Raw genomic sequence first — 12,002 nt, forward strand, 5'->3', positions numbered from 1 at the left:
AGGAGTCAGAAAAAATATGAATGTTTTGTGACTATAATTCAGTGGCAGAACATTCATACCTCCTATTTAGAAGGGACGTCCTAAACACGCCCCTTCCAAATACCGAATCGCAAACACAAATTGCGATTTGGGAATGTTTTACCAAATTGCAATTTGTATTTTGTACATATGTAGAATCATTTCTGCGGATGGAAATAGCCCGATCGGCCGTTTCTGACCTCAAAAATTCTTCGTACTTGTGGTCTTAAAATCCATAATTCTGGAGCGTTGGGTCCCACACTCCCCAGTACTACACGTTCATTACATCTGTTGCCCCGCTAAATCGTTGTCAGTGTTTTTTTGTATCTTACATAAAATGGAAACCGTCACATCTCATGATGTTAGGCATTTATATTTCTGCATGTTCCTTTTCAGGGGAAGGGGCAGAGGACCACCACCTTCCTGATGGTGGAACCTCTGCCAGCTGCACCAACCAGAATGAAAGGTCTGTCGAATATGGTGGTGCACCAGCCACTCAATTGAGGTTTTATGGTTTGCCGCCATTTTGGGTGGGGGCTCACAATGTCGTCAAATGTGGGTACTGGAAATGTAGATGCACATAGGGGGGTGCGTTTCCAGTATACACTCTCATGATATTATTCCCATCAACTCTGCATGAGCTAGTAGGAGCTGTCTCTGAGGGGAAACGCCCCACCACATTAGTGGAATTCTATAAATGTGTCCCCCCCGTTCCCCCACCCCCCCCCCACCCCACCACCACCACCAATTTAGTGGAGGTGCAGCTTCATCCGCTGAGGCTGGGCGGTCTAACCTTCAGGCTGTATACGAGCCAAAGGAGCATTTAATCCGAGACCTTGCAAGAATAAAAGTGAAAACATGAAGCTGTTGCCGCAAGAAGGCCTGTTTGGCAATTGGGAAATTCATTGGGCCATATTATCAAGAACGGCCCAAACATTATCGCCGCTTTAGCGGCCGGAAACTGTCGCTAAAGCTGCGATAAGGGGCTTGATAATATGCCCTTGAGAGTTCCAATAGAAGCCCAGGTTCTGGTGTGAAGGACCACAAGCCTGGGCTTCTATTGGAATTCTCTAGGGCATATTATCAAGCCCCTTATCGCCGCTTTAGCGGCAGTTTCCTGCCGCTAAAGCGGCAATAATGTTTGCGCCGTTCTTGATAATATGGCCCATTCAGTTCTAGAACAGAACCCTGGTTTCCCATGCGTACAGGCTTTGGGTGATGACATGGTGGAGGTTGATGATCTCCATATTGATACTGCAGAGATGTATAGCGCCTGCCTGTAAACTCTGGCAATTACATGCTCTTTCCAAAACTCACTCTGGCACCTAGAGTCAAACTGGTGTAAAGGAAGAAACAGAGTCAATATGTACATGTAGGTTACTTCTTTATTAGTAGCTTGGTTCCAGTATAGGAGATCAGGATAGTAGGAGAGGATAGATGGTACAAAGACAGCCCCACCAGGAGCAGGCTCCCAACAGCTCATGTCATGGAAAATTCTAGCAGAGCAGTACAGTGGAGAATAGTAGACAAGTAATTTACTACACAAACCGGAACTCACTGATAAGGGCCTGCATCGCTGACCCATGACTGGTGTTTAATATGTCCCCGTTCAGAGCGGATGTGGCATATGGGGCGAAAATGATCAACATTGTCGAGTACCGCCTTTCACAAGGCTCTCTGGCAAATGACGTCACATTAGGTCTCAACATTCAAGCAAATATCATCAAATAATAGAACCTTCTGGAATGCATTCTGTGGAGATGAAGCCCTGGGCAAGAAGAACTGATTTCTTCCGCTGTTGATGGCCTCTTTTACCAGTAAGTTCCACTGGATGTAACAGTAAACCTAATGTCTTGGTAGTGACATGGCTCTTATACAAAAAATACCTCACCTCGTCCATGCCAGAGGCTGTGAAGAAAATCCCAACCTCATTTGCATACTTCTGCAGCTCCCTGTACTGCTCGTGGCTGAACTCCAGGTGGCGCTTGTGGTCTCCGTAGGTCTTCCCCCAGGAGTGCTTGGAGGTGTATGGTCTGTCCAAGGCGCTCTTGATGAACCTGTGTTCAAGCTCACTCTTCTGGAACTTGGCACAGTCTGCACCGCAGTCCTAAAAAGGGCAACAGAAGTGTTTTACACACCATATCTTGTAAATATTTATGAATGTGACTCAGCTAAATCCATTAGACAGTTACTTGGATTTACCTTTAATCAGTGGCTTAGCTGAATATCTGCTATCGCTCAGATAAATGTATACAGCAATGGTTTAAGCAGCAATGCAGGGGAGTATTTCATTTACAGGATGAGTGGCACAAAAGTATTAGAGAAAGCATTGGAAATCCCATCAAAGCAAACAGGGGAAAGCTGCCTCCCTTCACATGTATCTTTTTATGTTTTTGCTGTATTGTTGTATTGTTTTTTTTTCCTGGAGCTCTTACAAATCAAAATAGTTACAGTAGTAGCAATACAAATAATATTCCTATTATTATTATTATTATTACAAATAATGTCAATTATTACTGTCATTCTTAGTATCATTGTTTCCTATTGTTGATAATAGTAGTAACAATAATAATAATAATGATAAGTTTGTAATTTGTTGCTGTTATTATTATCATTACAAGTAGTAACTCTAATAATAATTTGTGTTATTGATATTATTATTAAGGCTATACTAAATATTATTATTATTATTATTAGTAGTAGTAGTAGTAGTAGTAACATTATTGTTATTATCATTCATAATACTACTACTACTACTACTAATAATAATAATAATAATAATTATTATTATTATTATTATTATTATTATTATTATTATTATTATTATTATTATTATTATTATTATTGCTACTACGGCTTTAGTAATATTAATTGATGATGATGAATGTAAAACAGGCTATTGGTTGAGGGGGGTGGAACCTACACTCAGGCAACAGCCACAATCTTTATCAGGGAAAACCACAAACGTCACTAACCCTGGGCTTAACCCTCTGGTAGCTTGGCACAAAGCAGTCAGGCTCAATTTAGAGGCAAACTGGAAAATATTTATGCAGCATACAAACAGTAATTAAGTAAAAACACCACACAAGAAAACCCCCAAACCAATTTAGAACAACTGAGTTAATTTTAATAAATAAAATTATATCAGAATGACAAAAATCCAACCAGGAAACCCATGTGCGATTTTAAAGTAGGAGATAGTGCCTAGAAGCAAAAAGTTCTACTCGTGGTCATCTGGCTGCAATAGACCGGGGAAAGTCGCAAGTTCAAGTCTACCTCGATGGAGCATAGGTCCGGTACAGGGACCAGGCTGGACTGGCAGAAAAGTTACCTTGAAAGTCCAGCACAAAGTTTTATATGCATGGTGATGGAGGGCACTAGGAGGAGGCTTAGCATTGTGGACAGTCATCGCTGTAGGGTGAAGAGCAGGTCAGGTGCCAAGGGTTATATCTCTTCCTGTACATAAACAATCCTCCCCTGCATGCAGACACCCTTCCACTATGGTGCAAGAGTGCCTGCGTTGGTACTAAGTTGCTAAACTTAGCGTCATCGCAGGGGGAAACGCAAGGCTGCACCACAATCTTGTAAATGTGGTGCAACCTTGTGTTTCAGAAGTGGCGGTGTGAGGCTTAAGCCAGGAAGGCTAACACCTCTCTCCGCCACTTTCTTGTACATATCCCTCTGTATTTCATAAAAGCAAGGACTCCAGGGGATTTTCGATTGGACGGGGCCAATAGCAAAGTGTGCGTAATCACTGCTCTATATTTGTCTTCCACAGGGCTGGCATTTTATTTAAATGATAGTTGAGGATTTCGTTTTTTAAGACCGTATTTGAAAGTCTGAACAGCTTATCAATAGTGTCTCTCTTTAGTGTTGTAGCTTCCAAGGGTCATAGTTCATTGCGCAGATAATTTTTCGACTCTGTGGGTTATTTCGTGTTTGGAAAGAAGACCACTTTGGTCTTTTTTTGTGTATGTGAATGTTCTTTCTTCGGAAATCTATTTTTTATATTTTTAAAGCACTACTATAGACTTGGGAGCTCTGGAGAATGGGCGCCTCAATTTTTCACTGCTCACTAGAATCATGGGGGCATATCAGCAACACCCGGCGATAATTATCGCTCAGCGCTCTTAGTGTGAGAATAATTATCGCCGGGTAACGTGGATTTTTATCGCTGAGATAGCGTGCTATTAGCAACGCTTATCTCCTCAGCGATAAAAATCCTCACGCTAACTGCCTAACGTGAGATTATCGCTGGAAATCCAGCGATAATCTCACGCAATGTGGCGTTAGCTTGCTGATAGGGACTCACAAACTTAGCCATGATATCCACCTTCCAGAGGATATCATGGCTAAGTCAGTCCTGAAGCAGGCGTAAGGAAAGTAGCGATAACAGGGGTTATCGCTACTTTCCCTGACGCTATGCTTCATAGCGTGGGGCTTGATGATAGGAGAAATGTCGCTTTGCGACATTTCTCCAGTCATGTTAGGTCAGGAACGCCCACTTTACATCTCATTAGAGATGCAAAGATGGGTGTTAGGAATCCTGACGCTAAAGCAAGGTTTCACGCGTTAGCGTGGCCTTGCTAATTAGGCGATAAAATTATCGCCGCTTTTCGCCCGAAAACGGCAGCAAAAGTGGCGATAATTTTTATCGCCTGCTTGTAAATATGCCCCATAATAACAGTTATCCGGTGGGCATAGACTCGACTGAATGCACCTGTGATTACGCAAAGACGTGGGGCGTAGTGCCATTCAGTTTACCCTAGTTCAATGGCGTACGCAACTCCCCCTCTCCCCCCGCAGAATGTGATGAGGGACGACCCTTGAGTCTCGGCGGCCGTGCAGGTAAGAGCGTGGGACGGTGGGCTGGGCTGGGGGAATTTCGATAGACCAGCACGAGCGAAAATAATTATTTAATTTTCCCTCGACAGCGTCCTTCGAAACCCCCCCAACCCGGCCCCACCGCTCTTACCTGCACTGGCCGCTGCTACATATCACACAGATATTCACTGGCTTCGAGCGGAATACGGGGCCCTAGTGAGTGCAGGGGAGGGAGAGGGACAGAAGGGTTACCCCTCCCCCTGTACCTTCGTTACGCCCTGGAACTAGTTGCCAGATCGGTCTCAAGGGTGTCTGTAACGAGCGGGAAATGCACCTATTGGTACATTTTCAACACATATTTGGATGCTCAAGCACCAGTAAAGCAATTGACCAAATTCTATGATTGTTTTTGCCGAGAAGGATAGTGTAACTGTCTATGAAATATTTTGCTGGGTGGATCGGTTCAAGTGGTGCTCAGAATCTGAGGCGGCCCATGCACTACCGAGTCACGTTATATAAAAGACCATGGGGCATATGTACAAGCTCAATTCGCCAGGGGAATGTCACTTTTTGTGACGTTCCCGTGGCGATAGGGGCCATGCCTTATGTAGAAGGCAGCGTTAAGCCACTTAACGTGGCTTAACGCTGCCTTGTACATAAGGCACCCTTTCACGCTATGTTTATCATGAAAGGAGAGTGCAGTGGGTGTTGGGGTGGGCGTTGCACCGCAACACCCAATCCTTTTGACGCTGCCACTATGTACAAGGGTGGCGTACATAGGAGGCAGCGCCAAAATTAAGACCAGGAAAACCCTGGTCTTAAGTTAGTGAAATGAGGAGAAATTAATTATTTCTCCTCGTTTTTGCTTTTTCCATGTGTGCTGCCTTGTGCAGCACACACAGAAAAAGTAAAATGCCATGGTTTGTTTATGTAGAGGAAGGTGTCCCTTCCTGTACATAAACAAACTTTTTTTAAAAATGCCATTTTGTAACTTTCATGTGTGCTGCATGAAGCAGCACAAATGACAGTGACAGAATGGCATTTTAGGATTGTTTATGTGCAGGAAGGGACACATTCCTACACTTAACCAATCCTCTCCTGCACACAGACACCAAAGAGTGCAAGGGTGCCTGCGTTGGCGCTAAGTTGTTACACTTAGCACCATCGCAGGGGGAAACGCAATGCTGCACCACATTCTTGTAAATATGGTGCAGCCTTGCGTTTCTGAAGTGGCGGAGCGTGTCGTAAAGCCAGGAGGCTAACGACACACTCCACCACTTCTATTGTACATATCCGCCCATGTTTTTAAAAATGTCAGACATCTTTAATTAAACACAGAGAAACAGGAAGACAAACCTTGGAATGTTGGAGCAGAAAGTCTATACCAGGCATTATTGCCCCTCTTCCACTCTCTTGTCTGCAAAGGAAGGTCTTTCAATTCCAGTGTTCTCATTAAGAGTCATTGCATGCACCTGCAGGCAATAATGACTGTTAATTTCTATTGTAATAACGGGTAAAATAGGCTAGTTGCATCACTTCCTACAATGTCTCTCTTTGTGATATCATTCACGTTGTCAATGATAATTAGATGGCCTCGACCCACTTATTTTCTCAGAAATCGAGTTGTGCATTCAAAAATGCGTATGCTTTCTAGGGTGACCAACCGTCCATAAATTTCACGGACCGTCCGTAATTTGGATCTCACGTCCATTGTCCGTGAGGATCCTTTTTACGGATGCCTTTTGTCCGTAATTTTGGGCATTGGGGAACACCACTGTTCCCCTGCCAGAAGGCTCAGGTCTCTGATGGGGCCCCCACGCACTCATCCTCTGAGTGCAAGACAAGCCCCATCCGTCCATTGTCATTCTGTATGGAGCTGATTTCCACATATAGAATGACAATGGGACAGTCTGTACTCTTAATGCATATGGTGGGCTTCCTGCAGCCTCGGTCTAGGGCAGGACATTCAGTCAGGTGGAAGAAATGCACAAAAACGCCGATGCTGCTACAGGAGAATCCAGTTCATGAAAAGAAGGCGTGAAACAAGTTTTAAAAAAAGGGTTATGTGTCTTTCACTGTCTAATCATTTTAAAACAGATGCATTTTCAGTGTTATATTCAACAAAGGCATGGTTGCTGCTTTTTTATTTTATGCAACTGACAACCATTGACAAAGCCAATAGTTCTGGCTTGTAGGCGTAACACTACTTGTTGTGTTATATATCAGGATGCAATGAAAGAAGCAGCAAATTACCAGTCGGGCGGCACACTATGCTAAGCACAGATTTTAGCTTAGGTCTTTTAAGCCATGCCCTTAATTACATCGAACACTCCATTTGGAGAGACCCCCCAGTTTCTTCATCCCACTTAAAACCCTGGGAACAACACCATGTCACAGTGGCACTGTGCATCATGCATGACTCATGACTTCCACTTTTTCAGAGTTCCTATGTGCAGGGGCATGGTGAGCACCCCCCGCCCCACCTCTTGCTTTAAGAACTATAGCAGGGGTGAAGTCCTTGATGGGCCTCCTCTGTCTGCAACTCTGCAGACAAAGGCTCAGCTCATAAATAATGTGAAAAAGTGAGTAAGTGAAGGGATGGCTGGATGGATGAATGAAAGGGTGAATGTATGGATAATGACAGAAAGGATGGACAGATGAGTGAGTGGACAGACGGATGAGAGACGGTAAATACATGGATGTATGGGTGGAAGGGTAGATGGACGGGTAAATGAATGGATGAGTGGATGGATGGATGGATAAGTGAAAGGGTGGATGATAGGCGAGTGAATTGGTGGATGAATGAGTGAACTGATGGGAGGATTGATGAATTGATAAGTGAAAGGATGAATGGATGGATGGATAAGTGAAAGGGTGGATGTAAGGCTGGGTGAGTGAGTGAAAGGGAGGGTAAATGGGCAAAAGGGTGGATAGATGAGTGAAGGAGTAAAAGGGTGGATGGATGAGAGAAAGGATGGATGGATGAGTGACTAAGTGAAAAGGTGGATGGATGAGCGAAAGGATGAATGGATGAGTGACTAAGTGAAAGGGTGGATGGATGAGAGAAAGGATGGATGGATGAGTAGAAGGATGGATGAGTTATAGGGTCAATGGATGGATTCATGAGTGGATGAGTAGATGGATGAGTGGATGAGTAGGTGGATGGGTGGATAGAAGGATGGATGACTAAGTGAAAGGGGGATGAGAGAGAAAGGGTGGACTGATGGATGGATGACTGGAAGGGTGAATGGGTGGAAGGATGAGTGACTGGGTGGAAGGATGAGTGACTGGGTGGATGAATGAGTAAGTGATAGGATGGCTCGATGGGTGAAAGGTTAAATGGCTGGATGGATGAGTGAATGGATAGATGAGTGGAAGAGTGGATGGATGAGCGTATGAATGGATAGGGTGAAAGGATGAATGGAGGGATGGATGAGTGAAAGGGAATAATGGAGGGATAGATGAGTGGGAAGATGGATGGATGGAAGGATAGATGATGATTAGGCTTGCAAATGGTTGAATACTGATAAGGATGGGAACACAGATGGAAGTACAGAATGAATGGTGAAAGATTGAATGACTGATGAAAAAATAATTACACCTTGTAACCCCCATTATCTTAAGTATCATTTCCTATACATTGACTTTCACATTGATATGAGTCATTGTCTCTACATAAAATGTGTGTGATGTAACGCACTCCGACACTGTGTCCTACTGACCTGGGATGAGTAGCACTGTAAAAGAAATTAAATACACACAAGAAAGGGTCTTTGTGAAGATGAGGGGCACCATTGGAGGGTGGTTGCAAGGCCGGACTGGCCTGGGCGGCTTGAAAGGTGGAATGGAGGTGGTTTTGTTACCACAAAAAGAGCTGCACATTTGCACAAAGCTGCGTGCATACTGAAAAACCATGAAGTGCACAATTAGCTCAACCTAATATAAACTTATTTTCACTTGTACTTAAGTGGTTTTCTATTTACCTTCTTATATACTATTGTGCAACCTCTTCTGAAATGTCTGTAAAACTTACCTTTTGTCCTGAATTTCAACCTCCTGTCATAAATTTTTGTCCTGAATTTTGACCCGTTGTCCTGAATTTTTACATTCACTGTCCTGAATTTGCACCCATGCCAGTTGGTCACCCTAATGCTTTTATGACCGTTAAATGCGACCTTAAAGTATTTATTTACCTGTATAGTTATTTATCGATATTTAGCAGGTAGTTAAGGAAAAAAAAATGCAATTTCTTTTACAGTAAACATTAATCTGGGTTGGGTTTGATGGCTTTATTGCGCGTGCCGAACTAAACGTAACAGTTCAGTGAAATTCTGCGTGGTTTGAGCGGTGCAGGAAACTTCCGCCAGGTGGCAGCAAAATCTAGCGCTCTCCTTTATCCGATGCCCCCTCTCACCCAGATGAGGCACCACAGTTCAGGCAAGGTTAAGGGCGCGTTGGGCTCCATTTGTAATCGGTCTCTGGAAGAAGGTGTGACAGCCTTTGCGAGGGAACATTTTGATGGGCAGTCTATGCAGCACTGCTGGCAGGTAAAGCTGTACCCTCCCTTCTAGCCCCTCTTTATTTAATTTGTTTACGTATTTAATTGATCAAAAGGTGGCCAACTATAAATACATCTCACACAGCCAAATCATGGCCTAGTCCGAACAATTTCACTTCTGACCTTCATTCATGCGTTCTCTCAGAGCATCTCTGTGCATTTATTGGACATTGTCTTTTATTTCTGTGAAAAGTCTTTGGAGAGCTACCTGTCATGCTTTTCTCATGAACCAGAACCAATCCCTAATTAAAATTAACTAATTAAAGTGAAATAGAAAAAAAAGATAAATATACTGAATATGAGCTTTTTGTACATTACAGTGCACCCCAAACCAACTTTTAGAACGGGATTTGCATTATCTATGAGATCGCCTGCAATAATATTCTATATGTATAGATTATAGGAAAACAAGGGGGCATATCAGCAAGGCGAGGCGATAGAATTATCGCCGCTTTTGCGGCTGTTTTCGTCCGAAAAGCGGCGATATTTTTATCGCCTAATTAGCGTGAAACCTTGCTTTGGCGTGGGGATTCCTAACGCCCAGCTTTGCATCTCTAATGAGATGCAAAGTAGGCGTTCTTGACCTGACATGGCAGGAGAAAGAGAAATGTCGCTAAGCGACATTTCTCCTATCATCAAGCCCCACACTATGAAGCATAGCGTCAGGAAAAGTAGCGATAACCCCTGTTATCGCTACTTTCCTTACGCCTGCTTCAGGACTGATTTAGCCATGATATCCTATGGAAGGTGGTTATCATGGCTAAGTTTGTGAGTCCCTATCATCAAGCTAACACCACATCGCGTGAGATTATCGCTGGGTTTCCAGCGATAATCTCGCGTTAGGCAGTTAGCGTAAGGATTTTTATCGCTTTTGAGATAAGCGTTGCTGATAGCACGCTATCTCAGCGATAAAAATCCACGCTAGCCGGCGATAATTATCCTAGCGCTAAGTGCGCTTAGCGGTAATTATTGCCGGTTGTTGCTGATATGCTCCATGATGCGTTCCTTATTTTTGAGATCGTAGAGGGGGCTGAAAACGTGGTTACTTAAGCAGATGAGTTCAATGTCAAAAGGTTAAATCCCTTGCTATATTTGGTTGCATAAGAACTTGGGGGCATATCAGCAACACCCGGCGATAATTATCACTCAGCGCTCTTAGCGTGAGGATAATTATCGCCGGGTAACGTGGATTTTTATCGCTGAGATAGCGTGCTATTAGCAACGCTTATCTCAAAAGCGATAAAAATCCTAGCGTTAACTGCCTAACGTGAGATTATCGCTGGAAACACAGCGATAATCTCGCGAAATGTGGCGTTAGCTTGTTGATAGGGACTCACAAACTTAGCCATGATATCCACCTTCCCTAGGATATCGTGGCTAAGTCAGTCCTGAGCAGGCGTCAATGAAAGTAGCGATAACAGGGGTTAGCGACATTTCTCCTGTCATGTTAGGTCAGGAACGCCAACTTTGCATCTCATTAGAGATGCAAAGCTGGGCATTAGGAATCCCCATGCTAAAGCAAGGTTTCACGCGGTAGCGTGGCCTTGCTAACTAGGCGATAAAATTATTGCCGCTTTTCGGCCGAAAACAGCCGCAAAAGCGGCGATAATTTTTTAGCGCCAGCTTGTAAATATGCCCCTGGGTTCAAAAACCTCAATGTTCTTCCGAGCTCACTCATACTCTGGAAATCTGGAAATCTTAAAAATATATACATTTAAAATGAATTGGTATGTGCCTGCGAATTTCGCACGGTTACTATTTTTTATGACGTTCAAAAATATGCAATAAATTTTCTTTATTTTTCTCCAGCAGAATCCTTAAATAAAAGAGAGACTCTCTAACTCAATCAAAATGAGGGAAGAATAAAGATTTTCTGAATGTCTTTGTGCATTTGCGATGCCCCAATCCATGCAAGCGAATGTTATCCTATTGTTTTTCAGTTCAGTGCTCATTCTACACCTGTTATTGTGGTGACTTAGCGCCCCTAAATCGTTAGACCATACACCTACTGTACACAAGTTACGACAATGCCTAGTGCAGCTCGGGGAAGCATGGGCGTGTGTGTACATGCTATACACGTCACAGATAATCAAAAATGTCTAACCTAATAATAGGAAGCCACTAAAATTGCTGTTTTACAAGCTCACTTGCACTTCGACAGACTTACACTAGGATTATGCGAGCACAGCCGGCGTTTGAAATCGGTGTTAGGGTTTTTGGGATACCCACATATTTACGGCTTTTGGTGCTGAGCTGGTGTTCCCATCTTCCCAGTGCTCACACCCCAGTACCTCCACTTGGTGTCGACCTTACCTAATCCTATTGTTTTATTAAAGGAACCCCACCGTAGCTGTAGATTCTCTGCGTCCAAAAATCACATCACCCTCTAAGCTTTTTTATGGTACTTCAGTAGTGTGATTACTCATAGGTCTGGCCAGCTAGTGAGTTCAGCACCTGAACTTATTTAACATATCATAGCTTGAGACTTGTGCACACAAATGAACTCTGAAGCAGGTGCTCTAAGACCTAACCTACTTGGAATGCATTCTGTCCGTGCTCGTTAAAGTAAGCCAGAACGTCTTTAACTTACTTTTTTTCTCAG

At 43.5% G+C, this 12,002-nt stretch overlaps 1 protein-coding gene across 1 annotated transcript in view; it reads right to left on the reverse strand.

Moving 5' to 3' along the window:
* Positions 1-12,002, reverse strand: part of LOC146861956 (N-acetylneuraminate-9-phosphate synthase-like) — a 118,713-nt gene that overhangs the window by 102,064 nt on the left and 4,647 nt on the right. The window contains exon 2 of the mRNA XM_085641116.1: positions 1,910-2,125. Within this exon, the coding sequence (XP_085497242.1) occupies positions 1,910-2,125 (216 nt within the window). The remainder of the gene's footprint in view (positions 1-1,909; positions 2,126-12,002) is intronic.

The sequence above is a fragment of the Triturus cristatus genome, chromosome 2_2 (assembly GCF_964204655.1).
Source record: "Triturus cristatus chromosome 2_2, aTriCri1.1, whole genome shotgun sequence".
Classification (NCBI taxonomy): Eukaryota; Metazoa; Chordata; class Amphibia; order Caudata; family Salamandridae; genus Triturus; species Triturus cristatus.